Raw genomic sequence first — 22,393 nt, 5'->3', positions numbered from 1 at the left:
CAAAGAAACATCAATGTTTACATGTGCATCTCGTGGTAATAAACATGTGATAATTATTTATTTTTATGTGTGAATAAGAAATCGGCCTAAAGAAAGATTTAATATTCGACATATTCTTTATTATCAGTGTTTTACATCAAGATACCACTTAAAAGTTAATATATTGTCCAAGAATGAAATATTAATGGAGTGTCCTGTACCTTGAGATGGAGTTTACCTTTATTCAAATGAAATTTTTATTTCGGTTCAAGTATATGTGAGCTTATTTTTTATTTATTGTTCTTTGATTCAGCTGAAAGTACTCCTGCAAATATTTCTGCCAACATCAATTCCATTCCTATGTTAAATGACACAAACTTCAAGTCTTGGCAAGAGAATCTCAATATATCTCGGAAATCTCGATCTTGCGTTAAGTGTTGATTCTCTACCACCTCTCACCGATATGAGTACCTCTAATGAAAAGAGTGAGATGGAAAGTGTTACACCCTATAGTTTCGTATGTGAGAGTACGTCGTAAGTCAATTGATGTAAGCTCTGAAATGAGATCACCTTTTAAAGTACATAAAGTAAGTTAATCATGTTAACTTGGAGGTTACAAATATTTAAGATCATGGACTGCAAGTACCAAGAGCGTTGGAAGGCTTAGAATCTAAACCAATTGAAGAAAATAAGTTTCGTCGAAAGTCGAGAGGTTGGGAATGTTATAACATATAGTTTTGGGGTGCGACTAGGGTTCTCAAAATGATAAGGAGGTTATGTTATGAGTTATTTTTGTCTAATGATAGTCATGTGTTATGTTTTTGAAGTCAAGTGAATTGTGTTACAAAAGTTGGCAAAGATCATCACAAGTTACGTTCATAAATATGCTGAAATTTAGGTCAAATGTAGCTGATCTTTTTTCCCAATACAATTTGAATTAGGGGATGATCTACCTACCAAATTGAAGATCTACAAGTCTAGTTTCTAACTCATTAAACCGTTCATCGATATGATATAGGAATAGAGAGATATTTGCAGTTTCACGAGACTGCGCAGACTGCATAGGTGACAAGTAGGTGTGTCACTAAAGCTTTTTGAGCAATACATTTCGTGTGTTATATGAGGTCTTTTTGGGAAATATTATATACCAAATTGAAGGTCATGGAATGTAGTTTCTAACGATCTAAACTAATGATCTTAACCATTCATTCATACGACATCAGGATAAAAAGATATAAGCATCGGAAGAAGGGTCAATGCGAGTGCCAAGCTAGCACCTCTTTGACTTTTTAAAAGTTGATATATATAGGTTTTAAATCCTCTTTATCTTCATTTTTTTCATAGAGCACGACTAGAGAACCCCCAAAAAACTTACCCTTAAGCTCTCTACAAGGGTTTCCAAGAAGATTAACATTCCGGGTACGAAATCAAGAAGCGATAACATTAGAACGATCCCTACGACGTAAGTATCGCTATATCGCCTCTCTTTTTCTTTGTAGTTAAGAAAACACCTACTTTCTGTAAGCTTTTAAATATCAAGGAATATTGATAAATTCATTTCCTAATCGCTAGAACTCACGGGACGGTGATCGGAAGCCGTGAGTTCGATTTATTTCACTTTTAATTGACCGTTTTTAGTCCACTCGTGTTGGCCTCTTGTGCTGATGTTTTATGGAGTTTTGGATGAAAAAATTCGTGGAGAAACACCACATACTGATGGAATGGTGGGCTGGTCTTTCGTCGTTACATTTTTAGGTTGTTTGACAATACTTTGGTTGTTGTTTTATGTATGAAGTGATTAAGGTGTGTGGACTGTTTTGTGTTATATTGTGATAGAGATAAGGTTGGAAAATGAGTCATACATGTTGTTATTGTTGTGTTCTTGTTGTTGTTGGTATATGGTATTGGAGGAGGGACTTGTTACAGGGGAGATCTTGCCCAAATTTACGTAAACGAGTGTAACGACCCGACTGGTCGTTTTGAGCAATTGCACTTCACACGGTTGTTTGAGGGCATGAGTAGCTCCGTATGAAGTATTATGACTTATGTGAATCATCAATTTTGGTTTTCAGGTTATTCGAAAATAATTTGGAAGAATGATTCTCAATTAGAAGGTATAAATTTGAAAGGTTTGACCAAGTTTTGACTTTTTAGAATTTGACCTCGAATTGGATTTCTGATGGTTCCATTAGCTCCGTTGGGAGATGTTGGACATAGAAGCGCATCCGGATTGCGATTTGGAGGTCCGTAGTAGAATTTGGCTCGAAATAGCGAAAGTTGGAATTTTGGATAGTTTGACCGGGAGTGGACTTTTTGATATCGGGGTCGGATTCCTTTTTCGTAAGTTGGAGCAGGTCCATAATGTCAAATGTGACTTTTGTGCAAAATTTAAGGTCAATCGGACGTGATTTGATAGGTTTCGGCATCGGTTGTGGAAGTTTGAAGTTTCAAGTTCATTTATTTCGAATTGAGGTGTGATTTGTCGTTTCGATGTTGTTATATGTATTTTGCGGCCTCAAGTAGGTTCGTATTATGATAAGGGAATTTTTGGTATGTTCGAACAGGGTCCCGAGGGGCTCGAATGAGTTTTGGATAGGTTTGGGTTGTGTTGCGCTCGTTTTTTGTGTTTCGACGTTGTTTTTCAAGCATAAATGGTACTATATTAAGCAAATAAGCTCCGATTTCTGTTTTTACTGAAGCATTAGATTCGTATCCTAATTAAGAAGCCATACCAAAAAGAATTGTCGAATTTGGACATCGTATGAGGATTTTATGGTCATTTTACTAAGAATGGGGTTGCCAGATTTTTCATATTAATTACAAAATTGCCACTGAATTCGTATTAAAAATCTGCACATTTTCAAATATTGAAACCAACATATCTCCTTCAATATAAGGTCAAATGGGATTATTCAAGAGTCTAAATTGACTGAAATTTCACAAGGAATCTACTAGAGGCATCAAAAGTGAGTATCAGGATCATTTGGCACGAGAAGCGAGGCAGAATAGGTGGCAAAAAAATATATAAAATAAGGGTTTGTTCATTTGGTCGTTGGGGAGCTCGGATTTACACGATTTTGTAGGTGATTTTCACCATATGGATTGGAGTAAGTGTTCTCTACTTGGTTTTGGTTATATTTCATGAATCCATCTTCATTTTTGGCATTTGATTGATGATTTCAAAGTGAAATTTGGGGGGTTTTGCCTAACTTTCATAAAGTGAATTTTTAAGTTTTGAACATCGAGTCGGAGTCGGAGTCGGATGAAACTAGTATGGTTGGAATCATAATTGAATGGTTTGTCTGATTTTGTGAGTTTTGTCGGGTTCATGCGAGCTCGGGTTGGGTTTTTTGGCTGATTTTGGGCTTTTGATTATAGATTCGACCTTTTTCGATTGGGATTGGTTGCTTTAGCACTGTTTGATGTATTTGAGTTATTTTGGGTTAGTTTCGAGACGTTCGGAGGTCAGAACGCGCGAGATAGCTTTTTTGGAGCATCGCTTGGCTTGCTCGGTATTGGAATCGGCTTGTTTGAGGTAAGTAACGATTGTAAATCTAGTCCTGAGGGTACGAAACTCCGGATTTCATATCGTTTTACTATTTTGAGGTGTCGCACTTACTAGGTGACGGGCGTGTGGGCGTGATCTGTTGGGGATTGTGACTTGATCCGTCCTGTAGCAACTATAAGTTGCGTATTTGGTTGAAACTATATGATACTTATGTGTTTTAGAAAGAGTTTCTGTAAATTGGGCTAAATGCCATGTTTGGGCCTTGTGCCAGAGCTGTTTGGACCCTTAGGGGCCTTTTTGTTACTATCCTCTCACTGTTTTTGAATGCAAAATCTATACTCATTCATATTATACTTACTGATTTCATAACTCAGTCTTTATTACTCTATTTTGATGCATATAAATGTTGTTTTGGGCTGAGTAACCTGTTTTTAGTGAGAACCTTAGTGGCTTGAGAGGTTTTATGACTGAGTGAGGCCGAGGTACTGATTTGTGAGGATATTTATGGGATCGAGCTGCACGCCGCAACATGTTTTACTGAAACATGATTAAGTGAGGTGGAGGGCCTGATTTGTGAGGATATTTATGGGATCGGGATGCACGCCACAACATGTTTTACTGATTCAAGATTCAGTGAGGCCGAGGGCCTGATTGATTTATGACATGAGGTGGCTTGTTATAGCGCTTGGGCTGAAGGAGGCCCTCCAGAGTCTGCACTCCCCCAGTGAGCACAGGTACCTACTGAGTGATGGTGAGGTATGCTTGAGGGGCAGTATACGAGTTACTGTGGGGTTTGCCCGAGGGGTTGTACATGAGTGATTTTTTACTCGAGGGGCTTTTTATGATTCCATCATTTTACTCACTGTTGCATTGAGACTCTGTTTCAAAACTGTTGAAAAATATCTTCAAATGATTTTACTGGAACCGAGTTTAAACGAAATGATTTGATTCAAACTCTGCTTTTAAAGCTTGTTGTATTTTTACTGGGATTTCATGATATGAACTTTACATGCTTTATTGCTCGTCACTACTGCTCAGCCTTTATTTACTTTGGTTACTTATTGAGTTGGCATACTCACGTTACTCTCTGCACCTTGTGTGCAGATCCAGACGTTTCTAGACTTGGTAGCGAGTGTTGATTGATCAGTTGTAGATCCATCGGAGTTAGCAAGGTAGCTGCCGATCGCACCCCTGCTTTCCTCCCTCTTATATTCCTTTAGATGTATTTAGTTACTTTCCAGACTATGTTGGTCATGATATTATCAGATACATTATAGTAGATGCTCATGACTAGTGTCACCCGATGTCGGGCTTTTCTTCTCCGCACTTTTGTTTTGATTTGAACTCCTTATGAAGGTTTTATGTTAAGTAGCTTGGAATTTGCTTAAAAATTGATAATATCATTTTGTTCTGGTAGTGTGTCGGCTCGCCTAGTACCACGATAGGTGCCATCACGACATGGTTAGTTTTGGGTCGTGACAACGAGCTACTAGTTTAAGTTGCACATTTAGCCTTTACTCAACACTGATTTTGAATCTCCTTATGTTGTGGTAGATTGAGTTGAGTTGTTTGAAGAATTTCTTGGAAGGTATTAAGGAATCAACGGAGTTAAGGTATGTTAAGGATAAACCTTTCCTTGATTTTGGGATGATTCCGTAACTACATACATTTGATAACGAGGCATAAAGAGAAGTTCATATTCCTGAATATATGTACATTTTACTAGTCCCATAAGTTATAGCATGCTCCCTTATAGGGACTTCATATTCAGTTTAGTTTTGTCTTCTGTCAGCCAAAAGAGCAGAGAGTCTATATATATATAGTATTACAGTATTTTCACCACTATCGAGCTATAATCGATGTGCAGGCCCCTATTGGGCAACCTCTGATCACATGCTGAGTTATATATCGAGCCTACTATGGCCGAGCGCCTATGAGTGAGCCTAGAATGGACGAGATACAGAGCCTAGTATGGTCGAGCGCCTATGAGCGAGCCTACCATGGCAGAGCAGTTACACATACCGAGCCTTATAAGGCCGGACAACTATTTTACTTACTATATTGAGAGCATTGAGTCAGTATCAGCAGGTAAGCATATCTTCAGATTATCTTTGACTCCCAGTTACTTTCAGTTATTATATTATCAATTCAGTTTCAACTTTCAGTTATTCTGTTGCCTTACATTCTCGGTACATTATTTTGTACTGACGTCCCATTTGCCAGGGATGCTGCATTTCATGCCTGTGGGTCCTCATTGACAGTTGGACAAACCCTCCCAGCAGATAGAGTAAACCATCAGCTTGATTGGTAAGCTCCACTTCCTCAGAGTTACCAGTTCTAGACCTTGGAGTCTATTTTATATATACATGTTTGATGGGTAGGTCGAAGCCCTATCCCGACCATGGTACAGTTCAGTTATCTCTAGAGGCTTGTAGACGAATCTTGTATACTTTGTATATCAGTAGATGTTCATGGTGGCTTCGTCGGCCTGCATAGTTTTATATATCAGCATTTGGGTATGTTTACCCCATAGATGAGAGAGGCGTTATTTTCAGATGATTCAGAATATGACCTTATCGGCCTAAGTTGAAGGTTACCCCTCTAGAGTTTACAGTTACAGAGTGGTACGCTCGGCCGAGTATGGCACCGGGTGCCAGCCACGCCTCTTCAGGTTTGAGGCGTGACAGAAAGGTGGGAGAGATCAAATAACGTGTATAAAGATCACCAAGAAAGCCATGCCAGAAACATTCCGAGGCACTATGTCCGACAAGGTTAAGACGACTAAGGAATTTATGGCTGAAATTAAAAAAGTATTTTTCAAGAGTGAAAGGCTGAGATTGGTTCACTCTTGACAAGTATGATTTCGATGAGGTATCAAGGCAAATGTAACATTAGGGAGTACATCATGAAAATGTCTCATGATGCTTCTAAGTTTAAAGCACTTAAGTTGGACCTCTCTAAGGACTTGCTTGTGCATTTGGTTTTGATATCCCTTCAACCACTATTTAGCCAGTTTAAGGTGAGCTATAATTGTCTGAAAGAGACTTGGTCTCCAAATGAGCTCATCTTCAGGAAGAGAATAGACTAAAGCAGGAAAAGATAGAAAGTGCTCACATGGATGATGTGCCTAAGGACAAGAAGAGAAAGAATAAGGATACTACGGATACAATAACTCAAAAGAAACAATATCACGAACAAACTACATATGGTTTTTCCTTTTGTAGATCTGTAGGTCATAAGAAGAAGGATTGTACCAACTATCACGCATGGCGTGCAAAGAAAAGTACACCTCTTAATTTTGTTTGTTCTAAGGTTAATTTAACATCGGTACCAAGACACAAATGGCGGATAGATTCCAGGATAACAAATCATATAACTATGTCTAAGAAGGGTTACTTGAACTATCGAAAGCATAATGATGGTGAAAGATATATCTGCGATGGCGAGGACAAGTCAGTGAAAGTCGAAGCAATTCGAACTTTTAGATTACTGCTAAGAACCGATTTCATTTGAATTTGAGCGAGACATATGTTGCACCGTTGTTTATATGGAATTTGATTTCTATTTCAGCATTAGAGAAGTTTGGTTATTTTTATTTATTTAAAAAGGAAAAACTTAGTTTTTATCGTTATTTAAAATTGGTTGGTCCCAATTCATTATGAGGTTACAATAATCTATACTTAATATAATTACTTCATTCAATAAACCTTGCATGTTAACATAAATGGTGATAAGGGTAAATTAACCATCCAGTAGAAAACTTTTTTATGACACGAGAGATTAGATCATAACTCTAAAGGACAATTAAGAGACTTATGTCCAATAATATTTTATATCCCCTTAATTTTTAGGAATTTTTATCCCACTACTAAGACTACTTTTTCCAATAATGTAAGGTTCTTTGAGGATGTTGAGTTTGCGGGGAGGGGGGGGGAGAGATAATGAATTTGTTTTTAAAGAGGAACATATTGATATTCCTCTAATTGTTATTATCAATGCTCAGGAACAACTTTTTATGCCTGGCATTATTCAAGAAGCAAATTGGATCAAAGACAATATCATTTAACTTGTCCTTCAAGAAGTAGTTCCCAAAGAACAAACTCTATAACCTCAAGAATAATTTTCAATAAAGAAAATCATCTATGGACTTAAGAAATTGTCTCATTAATAGTATTACTAATTTCATCAAGTTATTGTCTCTCTTAGTTTCGAGATAAATCTTGTAACTTATTGTGTATCCCACAAGTTTAGTGGGAGTAAGTATATATTTTTTATTGTCAGATGTATGATCAGCTTTATATGTGTCTGAATATTTCTTTTAATTTAGGGATGTTGGACAGATATTTAAATAATTTATAAACTTATCTTTTGAAAGCAACTTAAATGTTCAAAAGATATCTACTGAGAACAAATATTTTTTGCTCACATAAAGGAAGTCAAAAAAGCTAAAGATAATCAGATATCATGATAGCGACTTCACTAGATACTGTTATAATATGACATACTCGGTTGTTGAGCTATATATGGAAGACTGTTAAACGAACACTCATAGCTATTTTCACCATGGCAGTTAATTTATAACATGTTATGTAGCATCTGATTATGAAATATGACTGCAGAATTTTGTCACTGACTGCAAAACTATGGATAAAGTTGAAATGACACTTAAGTTATTTTGTGACAATAAGCTACCTGTCTTATATTCCAATAAAAATAAGAGTTCGGTAAAGTCAAAGCAAATTGACATAAAGTTCCTGGTTGTTTGTAACGACTCGGTCGGTCGTTTTGAGTGTTGTAGCCCCGTTTCCCCATTTAGAGTATATTTTATGCTCGTTTGTTGATATGACATGCTGGGGTGGTTGGTTCAATTCCGGGGATGTTTCAGAATGGATTAGGGCACTTAGTACTAAGGTTGGAAGCATAAGTTGAAAGAGTTGACCGAATATTGACTTATGTGTAAATGACTCCGAAATGGAGTTTCGATGATTCCAACAGCTCCGTATGGTGATTTTGGAATTAGGAGTGTGTCCGGATATTGACTTGGAGGTTCGCAGGTAATTTTGACTTGAAATGGCGAAAATTGGAAAATTAGAAATTTGGAGAGTTGAGAAGTTTGATCGGGAGTTGACTTTGTGGTTACGGGTTAAGCTTTTTGTTCCAAAAGTTGGAATAGGTATGTTTTATCACTTATGACTTGTGTGCAAAATTTGAGGTCAATCGGAATTAGATTGGTATGTTTCGGCATTAGTTTCAAAAGTTAGAAGTTCATAAGTTCATTAGGCTTGAATCGATGCACGATTCATGGTTTTCGTGTTTTTTGATGTGATTTGATGCTTCGAGCGAGTTCGTATGATGTTTCCGGACTTGTTTGTATATTTGGTTGAGGTCCTGAAGGCCTCGGGTGTGATTCAGACCATGTTCGGCGCATATCAGAACTTGAAGACTGTTGATTTTTGCTGGTCCTGGTTTTCTTGTATCCTATCACGAGAGGAGGATCGCGATTGCGAAAAGTACTTTGGGCAGTTGGGGATTTTGTTCTATGCAATCACGGAGCTTGGATTTAAGTGCATCGTGAACGCGTGAAGGGGGTCGCCTCCGCGAAGAAGGAAATGAGGAGATTGGGGTTCACGCGAATTGTTCTTCGCGATCGCTTGAAGAGGTTCACGATCGCGTAGGTCTGGGAGTTTTATGGATCGTGTTTGCATGGGATATTCACATTCGTGGAGGGTAGTTTTTGGCAGGCTAAGAATTTATGCTTCGCGATCGCGAAGCATTTCTTGTGATCGCGAAGAGGGGCATATGGGAAGACTCTAAAATATAAAAAATGAGGGTTTGAGTTATTTCATAATTTGATTTTGGGAGCTCTGATTGAGGCGATTCTCGGAGGGATTTTCAAAGGAGTGATTGGGGTAAGTGATTCTAACTCGAATTTGGTTAAATTACATGAATCTATCATTGTTTTTAGGCAGAATAACCTAATAGACACTTGTACTTATTTGTGTTTGTCATCTCGGTCCTTGTACTCAATGAAGTTTCATCCAGATACTTATAATTATTCCGAATCAATATTATAAACCCTCTGACCGCATCTGTTCTTCAAACGCCCTGATGTGGAAGCCACATCAGAATCCACATCATATTTTCTTTATTATTTAATTTATTTTTTAATATTATTTAAAAATTATATTTTTTTTTTCCATCTTCCCCTTCATCACCTTCCTCCTCACTCAGCATATTTATTCTCTATAGTTCATCACATATTTACCACCACCTTCAAAACAGCCCATTGAGTAACATTACAATGTTATGATACAAACAACGAGAGAAAGAATTTATCTAACTATTGTTTTCCATCGGTAATCACTTTTTTACTCTTCATTTTTCTTTTTCTTTTTCAACTCAACTCTTAAAAATTTCCCACCAATGCCTGCAATTCCTCTCCGATCACCCTTCACCTAAAAAGCTTTTTTACATCCAATACTCCATCATAGCACCACCAATTAACCACAAAAAAGAATCGATCTGAAACGACTCCTAAAAACCATATCACTGGAAACTCACCATAATTTTTTTAAGATTCCTCTACCGCAAAATGGCTCATCGGAGATATTTTTGTACTTTTTGTAATTTTTTCCTCGCAAAAACTCGTCTTCAGAAGCTTGGGGGGAGGGGGAGGGGAGGGAGTAAATGGGGGATTTAAAAAAGAACTTTCTTCGTAAGTTGTTACTAATTTGGGGATGTTTTTGAATGTGGGCCGACGAGGAGCATTTGTGGTGGATGAGAGGTAGTGGAAACGGCTGTATTGAAGTTGGGTTTTGGGTTAAAATGGGGGAGAGGTAATAAGTGGAAGAAGGGAGGAGGGGAGAGAAAAATGAGGAAGGGGGAGGTGGGAAAAATGTAAAGAGAAAGAATTCATTGACTTTTCCTTGTATTTAAATTTTTGTCTTCTTCATTCCTTTCTTTATTTTTTTATCATTTTAATTATTTTCTGGTTTAAATAATTATACTCACGTTCCATATACGCTTGAAATATACGTATTTTGTCTAGTTCAGCTGTCAAGCTGCCACATAGACCCAGTCAACGATCAAAGGGATTTTAAATATTGATTTAGAACAACTATAAGTGTCTGGATGAAACGTTGAGTACACGGACCGAGATGACAAACACGAATAAGTACAAGTGTCTATGAGGCTATTTTGCCTTGTTTTTATCATTTAATTAGTGTTTTGGATTGGAAAAAATTGGGGAAACTTCATAGGCTTTAATTTGCATATTTGAAGGTCGAGTTGTGATCGGATTTGGGTAATTTTGGTATGGTTGGAGTCGTAGTTGAATGGGTGTTCGAATTTTATAATTTTGTCAGATTTCGAGATGTGGGTTCGGGGTTGACTTTTTGAATTGACTTTTTGACTTTTGCTTAAGAACTTAGCTTTATAATATGGAATTGATTTCTATAGCTTGTGTTGATTGTATCGAGTTGTTTGTGGCTAGATTCGAGTCATTCGCATGAAGATTCGCGAGGCAAGGGCTTGTTGGAGTAGAGATTTGCGCGGTTTGAGGTAAGTAACACTCCTAAACTTGATTCTGAGGGTATGAATCTCTGAATTACGTGTTATGTAGTTGGTATTGAGGTAACATACATGCTAGATGACGGGCGTGTGGGCGTGCACCATAGAAATTGTGACTCGATTAATTTCGTGGAACTGTGTAGTCAAATATTCCTGTTATTATTCGTATGTTCTCCATGTATTAGGGAAATTGAGTTCTGATTCATGTTAGAAAGCATGCTTAGGCTATATCTGGTACTATTGGGACCCATAGAGGTCGCGTTGTTGTTGAATTACTTGCTTAATCTGCAATTATGTACTCAGTTACATCTATCTTTTGCATATCATATCTTAGTCTCTATTGCCATATATTGATACATCATATCATCACTGTTTGGGCTGATTTTCATGATATTCATGAGCCCGAGAGACTGGAGAGATTGATGACTGAGTGAGGCCGAGGACCCGATTTTGAGGATGTATATGGGATCGGGCAGCACGCTGCAGCAGGTTTTATTGATTCATGCCATAATTGTCTTATTTTAGCGCTTGGGCAGGATCCATCCCACTGGAGTCTGACTTACCAGTAGTGAGAGCAGGTAACTACTAAGTGCGAGTGCGAGCGTCGAGCACGAGTCTGAGCGATTGGGAAGACTAAGTGACTGTGAGGATTGAGTGAATGGGAGGATTGGGCGAACGGATACTCCGAGATTATGCATATGATTTTTATCACTACGTTGCATTATAGTTGGCATGCATAATTGACATATAGATATAGAGATGTATCATTTCTCATTTCAGTCACACTTGGCATATTTTATCTGTTTTGCGCTTAAACTGTTGAACTTAAAGCATGTCTACATTTTTGTGCTGTTAAATTATGTATTTCAACTGTACCTATTAAGATCGTCACTACTTTCAGACCAAGGTTAGTCTTGTTACTTATTGAGTATATTGGGTCGGTTGTACTCATACTACACTCTGCACTTCATGTACAGATCTAGGTACTTCCGGGTACGACGACTGCTAGCTTTTGTAGATTTATCTATTTGAGACTATCGAGGTAGCTGCCTTGGCGTCGGTAGACCTTGACTCTCCTTCTTTTCATTTACTTGTACTGTTCTATCTTTCTAGACAGTGTTTTTATGTAACGACCCGACTGGTCGTTTTGAGCATTTTCACTTCACTCACCAGTTCTCGGGCATGACTAGCCTCGTATGATGTATTATGACTTATGTAAATCATCGATTTTGGTTTTCAGGTTAGTCGGAACAGTTATGGAAGAATGATTCTAAGCTTGAAGCTTTAAATTTGAAAGATTTGACCAAGCTTTGACTTCTTAGTATTCGATCTCGGATTTGAATTTTTATGATTTGGTTAGCTCCGTTAGGTGATTTTGGACTGGGGAGCGCGTCCGGAATGTGATTTGGAGGTCCGTGGTAGAATTAGGCTTGAACTGGCGAAATTGAAAATTTGGCTTTTCTCGGTCGGCAGTGGAAATTTTGTTATCGGGGTCGGAATGGAATTTCGGAAGTTGGAATAGGTCAGTGGTGTCAATTGTGATGTGTGTGCAAAATTTCAGGTTATTCAGACGAGGATTGGTAGGTTTCGGCACCGTTTGTAGAATATGGAGATTTAGAAGTTCTTAGGCTTGAATCCGATGGTGATTTGGTGTTTTGATGTTGTTTCGAGTATTCCGAATATTCGAATATGTTCGTATGTTGGTATATGACGTGTTGGTATTATTGGTTGAGGTCGCGAGGGCCTCGGGATGATATCGGATGGTTAACGGAGAGTTTGGATGAGGAATAATGTAGCTGGAGCTGCTGCTTCAGATGTTTCTGCACCTGTGGAGTGGGAACCGCAGGTGCGCAAGGAGGACCATAGATGCAAAATAGAAGGCCAAGGCTGGACTGCAACTGCGAAGGACTGGCCGCATCTGCGAGGTCGCAGGTGTGATTTAGGGGCCGCAGATGCGGATATGGTGCATCAAGTGAGTTCCGCACCTGCGAGGGAAATTTCGCAGGTGCGGTGCCGCAGCAGCGGAAATGTGACCGCAAGTGCGGATTTGCTGGGCAGAAAACCCCAGCTCGAGGTTTTGTTCTCCATTTTTCGATTTTGGGCTTGAGGAACTCGGGGGAGAGGCGATTTTCAAGGGATTTGAAGGAGCAACGTTGGGGGCAAGTGATTCTAACCTATAATGGTTTAAATTTCATGAATCTATGATTTTATTCATCATCTAATTGAGAAGTTGAGCTAGAAAATTGGGAATTTAGGGCTTGAAATTGGAGAGTGGATTTTTGAGGATTTGTGTGACCAATGAGGTCAGATTCTGATAAATTTCATATGTATGGACTCATGAGTGAATGGGCTTTCGAGTTTTGTAATTTTTATCGGATTTCGAGATGTGGCCCGTGTCGGGTTTGAGTGAATTTCAGGATTTGTGCCTAATTTGATTGTTTTTCTTGTGGAATTCATTCCATTAGCGTATATTGATGGTATTGTTATGGTTGTGAATAGATTCGGAGCGATTGGAGGCCGAGTCGAGGGGAAAGAGCATCGCGGTGTAGAGTTTTTGACTGGTTTGAGGTAAGTAATGATTGTAAATCTAGTCCTAAGGGTATGAAACCCCGGATTTCACATTGTTTTACTACTTTGAGGTGACGCACATGCTAGGTGACGGGCGTGTGGGCGTGCACCGTTGGGGATTGTGAGTTGGTCCGTCCCATAGCAACTATAAAGTGGCGTATTTGACTTAAATTATATGATACTTATGTGTTTTGGAAAGAATTTCCTATAAATTGGGCTGAATGCCACATTTAGGCCTCGTGCCAGAGCTGTTTGGACCCTTAGGGGATTTTTCTTATTATCCTCTCACTGTTTTTGATTTAAGATTTATACTCAGTCATGCTGTGTTTATTGATTTCATAACTCAGTCTTTATTACTCCGTTTTGATGCATAAAATGATATTTTGGGCTGAGCACCCTGTTTTACTGATAGCACGAGTGGCTTGAGAGGTTTCTGACTGAGTGAGGCCGAAGGCCTGTATTGTGAGGATATTATGGGATCGGGCTGCACGCCGTAGCATGTTGTTATTGATTCATGATTGTTATGAGGCGGAGGGCCTGATTGATTTATGCCACGAGGTGGCTTGTTATGAGGCGGAGGGCCTGATTGATTTATGCCACAAGGTGGCTTGTTATAGTGCTTGGGCTGTAGGAGCCCCTCCGAAGTCTGTACACCCCCAGTGAACGCGGGTACCCTGAGTGAGTTACATGATGTATTGTGTGCCCGAGGGGCTGTTTACAAGCGATTGTGAGGTAATGCCCGAGGGGCTGTATATGAGTGACTGTGAGGTTTTCCCGAGGGGCTGTTTATGATTCATGTTTTCCCGAGGGGATGTTCACGAGTGATGTTAGTCGAGGGGTTGTTCTTGATTTATGTTGCCCGATGGGCTGTATACGAGTGAGTTTTGCCCGAGGGGCTGTTTATGTTTTCATAATTTTTTTACTCACTGTTTCATCACTTTGTTAAAAAATAGTTGAAAGATGTTTTAAATGGTTTTACTGGAATTGGATTTAAATGAGCAGAGTTGAATCAAAACCCTGATTTTCAAAGCCTGTTGTATTTTACTGATATTTCATGATATGAATTGTATATGTTTTATTGCTCGTCACTACTGCTCAGTCTCTATTTACTTTTATTACTTACTGAGTTGGCGTACTCACATTACTCCCTGCACCTTGTGTGCAGATCCAGGTATTTCTGAACCCGGTAGCGGGTATTGATTACTCAGTGGCAGGTTCATTGGAGTTAGTAAGGTAGCTACCTGGCGATCGCAGCCATGCTTTTCTCCCTCCTTACCCTCCCTTAGTTGTATTCAGTTATTTCCAGGCTATGTTAGCCTTGATGTTGTCAGACGGTTGTAGTAGATGCTCATGACTAGTGACATCCCGATGTCGGGGTTTCTTTCCGCACTGTTGTTTTGATTTAAACTCCTTATGCAGGTTATTGTTAAATAACTTTGGTTTTGTCTTAAAAATGGAAATATTGATTGGTTTTGGTAGTGTGCCGGCTTGTCTAGTACCACGTTGGGCGCCATCACGACAGGGTTAGTTCTGAGTCGTGACATTTTAGCAATCAGACTATGTTCTTATTTAGATGCTCATGTACTCAGTGACACCTGGATTTTCGGGGATATTGTATTAAGTCACGGTATTTTCTTATTAGTATTTATGAGGTTTCACTCTTAATCTTATCTTGTTATGTTTTCAGATTTAACGATGCATGATTTATTGTGATTGTCGGCTTGCCTACTATTGCAATTGACGCCATCACGATATGTAAAATTTGAGTCGTGACATTGTTAAAGAAAGAGCTCGGGGTGATTAGGTCTCTGTAGAATATATTGGTACAAACTCCATAGTAGTGGATCCACTTACTAAGAGACTACCACCCAAGGTCTTTCACGGGCACACTGCTCATATGAGTGTCATGTCATTTAAGAATATTCAGTTTCAATGGGATTTTATAACCGTTTAAATATTCCTTACAAACACAATTTGGCTTTCAGTTTAAGGTTTCATGTAATGGTTTCAGTTTAAGGATGTATGAGGTTCTTTCTGCAGATATAAAATATTCAGTTTATTTTTCACTTTGACTTTTTTTTGTTGTGTAACTGTTGGAATTAGGCATACTTGTATCACATTGCATGTAATTTTCATGATACACATCCATACTTGATCTATGTCATTTGGCTATGTTGGTATTCGTGATCAAGGAAGATTTAGTTGTGATAAATGCAACAAAAGCCGTCTTGGTCCAATATTGGCATGATTGATGGATGAGATTGTTTGGAGGTATTTTGATTTATGATAGCAAATATTTTTGAGCTCATAAGGTGATATACAATAGGGTTATGGTCCCCAAATCATACGTAATGTTCATTTCTAATATCTCATCGTTGGAAAAGGGAGAGACGCCATATGTGCAATTCATACATCTTGGTTTGGAAGACTACTAATTGCTAGACCGAAAAATTCCAGTCGTTCTCATGGATTCAGGTAGCTTCCGCAACTAATTTCGATTTCTCGATGATTTGATATAATAGTTCTTGGGTAAAAGATGATAATATTCATCTTAAAGTATTTTGGTCCCAACAATATATCCATAAAATAAATAAATAAAAACTAGATGATATGATTTATGGAAGACTTACCTCCGACTTAGTGAATATTGTTGGCTGAAATTTCTTCATGTCAAAGGTTGGAATGACAACATTTGTTAAAGTCTGATGCAAACGAGTCTCCCCCAACTTCTCTTGCAGAACCTTGTGAAGATATTTTCCATCATATTTGGGGGCCAAAATGGGAGACCAAGCCCTCCAATTGAAACCAAATCTGTTTTATTATACTATTCTATAAATTAAACATACAACCTTTTGCATATCCGTATAATTTTTTTTGCCAGTAATTTTGGATAGTTAAATGATCTTTTGAACAATGAATTCTTATCTTTATACTTTTAGGTGATTTAATGGTAAGTTTTATACTCCATTTTTGTATAAAAAGCTAAACATAGAATACAATTATTAAATATATAAAAACTATATGTACCGAGGTGAAAAAATCTTAGGGCCATGCTCGAAGTAAAAGGATAAAATATCTTTGGCAGCTGAGAAGGGACGACCCTTTTTATTTGTAGCACTTATCATAGAGGTCAATATGCCACCTGTACTTGTTCCTGCAATCACATCGAAGTAATCTGCAAGTCTTGCATCTTCATCATTGTCTAATTCCTGACTCAAAAACAACCATTCATTAATTAGACACATCTATACAAGATTTTTTTTTTTTTTTTTTGATAATTCCTTTTCAGCTTTAAATTCTTTTATATCTCACATTATTTTATTTTCAACTACGCAAGAGATCTTTGTTTTAATTCCTTTTATATATAGGAGAGTTAACAAGAACAACATACACCGTGTAATCTCACATAATAGGTTTGAGCAGAATAGTGTGTATGTAAATCTTATTCCTATTTTATAAAGATAAAAGAGCTTTTTTTAATAGGCTCTCGGCTCAAAAAAACATAAACAGAAATAATGAAAAGAAAAACGATAAGGAACAACAGTAAGAAGCCATGAATAATATGTTTACAGTATACCTGGAGTTGGCTTTCCAGAAAAGAAAGAACAGTAGCAGGGATGATGCCTTTAATGCCACCTCCATCAATGCTAAGAACAGTCACCATTTCTCCCGCGACAGAGGATGTTGATCGAGTAGTTGCTAGTACCAAAAAAAATAAAATAAAAAAAGATCCAGTAGTTGCCATTTCAGATAATTAGAGTATCTTTTTTGGACTACAAAAGTTGCAAATAACAATTAATAGCTCAAGTATTGTGATTTTCTTGGTGCGTTGAGCATCAAACGTGGACCACTGTAGCTCAAGTATTAAGAGGTTAGAGTTTTTTTTAATGTCTTTTGACAAACATGAAGATGACTGATGACAAACATGAAGATGATTGATGACAAACATGAAGAAGACTGATGACTGTCTTTTCGATTAAAAGTTAGTCTTTATTATTATAAAATTGCAAATAGAAAGAATTAGCACATGCCATATTCACATGCGTATCTAAGGGGTTCCCATGTGAACACATGCTCCCCTGATCATGTATAATAATGTTATACTTTTTCAAAATACATAAATATATATGTGTACACTTAAAGCTCAAAGTATCATATGATGCGATGATTATTGGGCGCAAGCGTCCAAGTGAAGTTGTGAGTTAAATCTTATCTATAGCTATCTTGTGGTTTATCTTTTCTTTTTCTAGAATTTGGCGCATCCACCAGAAATAGGCATGTGTAGTGCCAGTTCTTGCTCATTGATTAAGTACACTCTCTTTTTCTTTCTTTCTTTCTTTGATATATTCATTCAAATATTCGAAGTATGACACATTAAGGAGTATAGATGTATATGAAAAAACTAAAGATTTAATCCGTAAAATTTATATCATGAATAAACCTTTTTGTAATAGTACACCCATCTTCTCAAAATTCTGGATCCGCTTCTATATTGTATGACATCGTTCTTTCCTCATTCTTATTCTCATAAAAATGATTTTCCTAATTTATGTATAAAGGTTCTCATCGCTGTATTGTTCTTTTTTATATGCGTATAGGTACGTGCACTCCATTAGGTTTTTATTTCCTTAAATGAGATCATTTGTACTTCAAGTTAACTTTTTTGTTTTTTTGGTAAATAAACACTTCAAGCTAACTTAAATGACTTCTGTGTCAGATTCAAATTTAATCTTTTACTACATTAGCGTTTAGGGAGTGATTTTTACTTCAATGAGTGATTAAAACCGCGGACTAAATAGATGGCATAACTATCGTTTGTTCACTGAGAATAATATTAGAATTGTAGAGAAAGACAAACTTAATTGTGTGATGATCCGATAGGTCATTTTGAATTTTCGCCTTTATTTTCGTGTTTCGAGATCCCTATAAGCTCCATCTATTATTTTTTTATATGCGTGCAAAACCCGTGTCTTATTCCGGAAAGTTTTATGTGAAAAATTGAAGAAATGAATTTTACCTTTAAAAATGATTTGAGTTGAGTCAATATTTTATGAAAATGGACCCCGATTGGTATTCTGACAATCCCGGTGGGTCTGTATCGTGATTTGGACTTGGGCGCATGCCCGAAATTGAATTCGAAAGTTCCTAACTTGTTTTGACGTGATTTGTTGAAAATTAGTAATTTGAAGGTTAAAAGAATTCCAAAGTTTGACCGTAGGTTGGCTTTATGGCTGCCGGGTTTGAATTATAGTTCTAGAATTTTGTATAGGTTCATTTTACTATTTAAGACTTGTCTGCAAAATTTGGTACAAAACGGAGTTGATTTGATAGGATTCGGACGCTCGATTGTGAATTTGAAAGTTCTTGAGTTTCTTTAAAAATTTCCTGCATTTTAATATTCGATTCGTAGTTCTAGGTGTTATTATATTATTTTGATTGCACAAGCAAGTTTGTATGATGTTATTACACGTGTTTGCATATTTTATATGGAGTTCAAGGAGCTCGGGTGAGTTTCGGATAGGCTACTGATCAATTTTGGACTTAGAGGATCTGCTGGTTCAGCTGTTGCTGATGTCTGGTGCATTGTGCTTCGCAATCACATAGCTACACTTGCGATCACGAAGGGGAACATGGGGCTGGGGTGGTTTTCTTCTATGCGAACATGGAGAAGCAGTGGCAAACACCAATCATCAGAGGGATTACCCTCCACAAACGCGACCATTCACTCGTGAACGTGATAGATTAAGTGAGATTCTGGGGGAGGCATGGGTTTCTCTACACGAATGCAAGATCAGGCTCGCGAACGCGAAGGCCGGGGGACAGGCCATCGCGAACGCGTACAACCTCTCACGAATGCGAAGGCCAATAGGCAGTAACGCTTCGCGATCGTGTCACGTGTCTCGCGAACGCAACAAACACTTTACGCCTAGTCTTTAAAACTTCTAAAAATCGGGAATCATCCCATTTTTCACCATTTTGAAGTTTGAGCTGGGCCTAGAGGCGATTTTAAAGAGGTTTTTCATCCCAACATCATACGTTAAAAGATTTTAACTTGTTTCCTTACATTGAAATAAACACCCATTGATTTTACCTTTAATATGTGCTTTTTCATGGTAGAAATTAGGGATTTAGGTAGAAATTGGGGATTTTGAAAATTTGAAATTTAGACCTCAAATTGAGATCAATTTTTTGAAATTAATCACATAACCGGGCTCGAAAGTGAATGGGTAATTGGATTTCGTCCGAATCTCGGGTTTGACCAAGCGGGCCCGGATTGAGCATTGATTTGGTTGCGGAGTAAGGTAAGTGTCGTGGTTAACCTTCACTTGAGGGATTGGAACAAGCTTGTTGGTCTATTTGCTATGTGTTTTATATGTGGGGACAATGTATATGTAAGGTGACGAGTATCTCTGCATTGTCATTGGGTTAAAGCATGCGGGTGAAAATTATTTCTTTGTATTATATTGTTCTGTTAATTATGATATGCATGCTTAGGGTAGATTATTACTTCTTTGATTATTCATTTTATATGTATTGCCTATTTCAAAACTGTTGAATATTTTTGGATCTTGAAGTTTGATATCATGGCACCACATTTAAAGTTAAACTATTCTCCGTATCGTTTATTATTTGAAGTCATATTATTATTATTATTATTATTATTATTGCATGGTAAGGAAGAGAGTAAAAGCACAAAGGGTGATGCTATGCCATTTCATTCATATTATCATTATTACATGGTTAGGAAGAGAGTAAAAGCACGAAGGATGATACCGTGACGTTTCATACATACTATTATTACATGGTGAGGAAGAGAGTAAAAGCACGAAGGGTAATGCCGTGCCATTATATTCATATTATTGCATGGTGAGGACGAGAGTAAAAGCACGAAGAGTGATGCCGTGCCATTTTAATATCATTGATTTGACAAATTTCTAGTTTTGGTGATTTTTTTGGTTATTTCGTGATTTCATACTTGTCGTATTTATTATATTTTCCCCTTTTCGCATGTCCCCTTCCACTTAGTACGTTATCATTCTTTGTTATTGTTGATGATTTATATACACTTGTACATATTTATTTATATAGTTGTCTTGTCATAGCCTCGTCATTACCTCGTCGAGGTTAGGCTCGACACTTACAGAGTACATTGGATCAGTTGCACTCATACTATACTTCTGCACTTCTTGTGCAGATGCAGATATTGGTCCTAGCGGTGCTTAGTAGCTTCCTACTTGAATTCACTCGTAGTTGGAGACTTGAGGTATAGTTGCACGTCGTCCGCAGTCCTGAAGTCCCCTTCCCTTCTATCTCTATTGTTTTATTGAGTTTCAAAACAGTTGTACTTTGTTCAGACTTTATTTATAGCACTCTAGATGCTCATGTATTCGTGACTCGAGGTTCTGGGATATGTTAAGATTTCGTTGCTCGGTGTTATATTACTCTACTTCAGACTTTTATAGTTATAATGTTAACATTTGTTTCCAACTGTTAAAATCGGTTAATTATCTATTTCGCGCCGGCTTGCCTAGCAAGTGGACGTTAGGCGCCATCACAGTTCCGAGGTTGCGATTCCGGGACGTAACAATTGATAGTTTATCCACACCGAGATATTGCTAACAATATGGATAAAATCTATATCAATTATTTCTATATAAGATAACCATAAATATTTAAATATAAAACGCCGATTGTGAGAATTTAACTGCTAGAGAACTATTAAATTGAAGAAGATCCACTGGCCCTATTAGCACCAAAGGTGAATCCTGGAGCCTTGCTTTGAAATGGTAGGAGCTAGCCTCAATTTAGATAGGCTAGCATTGGAACCATACAAAGAGATCACCCTAGCCCCACAGGGAGCCAAGGCACTTCCAAGGGTGCGAAATGGAAATGCAATACCATGCAGTTGGCGTTGCGCCTCTATTTGACATTTCTTTTTTCCCATTTTCATGGCCTTTACCAGTTCTCGAAGTTGAAAACCTTTGAGTTCTTTTATTGGAGCTTCCCACCAACGCTCATCTGAAGTAGCATCCCTCCTAATTCATTGTAAGGCTACTCCGCAACTTTTCTCCGTCTCCAACATTCCCTCTTTATCGATCGACTCGTCCATATTGACCTCACCGACACTAGCATTTTGATGAGACTCAATAAGCTGGTTAGGAACATCAATATTGTGTGGAGTGTTCCCTGCGATTAACCTATCCATGACCAAATCCACCGAGGGTTGGCCAAACGAGTAAACTTTGTCGCCTGGGGAAAAACCACTCAGGCAACTTCTGCACCACGTGGTGTACAGAGTTCACCAGCCTTCTTGAAGAGGCTAGTATTATATTAGTTAGTGTTTTGATGGGAGTATTTGACAAGAGGTTGCTTTATCCCTCATTGGAAAAAGAAAGAAAGGAAGAAGTGTTTAAAAGCACTTCTTTATTTTACATTATTTGAATATTTTAAAGATGTTTTGGATGGAAACTAGAATTTAGCTATATTATTAATAGTCAAGATTGGGCACTTGGGCCAATTAAATAGCCCGAAATTTATTTCTTTTAGTCACCTATTAATTTTGTTAATTAATAAAAAAACGTTTTAATTATTAAAACGTTTTTAATTTTGAAAAGGTGACTTTTGATTTTTAAAAGGTGCCTATTTGCAGAGGTTGAGTCTGTTAATCCTAACAGACACCTAAAGGGTTTATAAATACCCCTTTCCTCTCCAAAACGAATATCATCAGAAAAACTACAGTTTTTATCTCTTCTTTTTCTGCTATCTTCA

The 22,393-nt window shown here is 37.7% G+C and overlaps 1 protein-coding gene across 2 annotated transcripts in view; it reads right to left on the bottom strand.

Annotated features, from left to right (window-relative positions):
• The window catches only part of LOC109233854 (patatin-17-like), a 21,213-nt gene extending 3,757 nt beyond the window's left edge, over nt 1–17,456 (bottom strand). The window contains exons 1-3 of one of the 2 annotated variants that reach the window (XM_019399704.1): nt 17,202–17,456; nt 16,652–16,833; nt 16,255–16,435 (exon numbers count right to left, since the gene is read on the bottom strand). In XM_019399704.1, coding sequence (XP_019255249.1) covers nt 16,255–16,435; nt 16,652–16,833; nt 17,202–17,369 — 531 coding nt within the window. In that variant the 5' untranslated portion in view covers nt 17,370–17,456. The remainder of the gene's footprint in view (nt 1–16,254; nt 16,436–16,651; nt 16,834–17,201) is intronic. The other variant, XM_019399705.1, reaches the window with a different exon arrangement.

The sequence above is a fragment of the Nicotiana attenuata genome, chromosome 10 (assembly GCF_001879085.1).
Source record: "Nicotiana attenuata strain UT chromosome 10, NIATTr2, whole genome shotgun sequence".
Classification (NCBI taxonomy): Eukaryota; Viridiplantae; Streptophyta; class Magnoliopsida; order Solanales; family Solanaceae; genus Nicotiana; species Nicotiana attenuata.
Note: the sequence above shows the minus strand (reverse complement) of the source record. Positions and strands in the feature narration are given on the sequence as shown.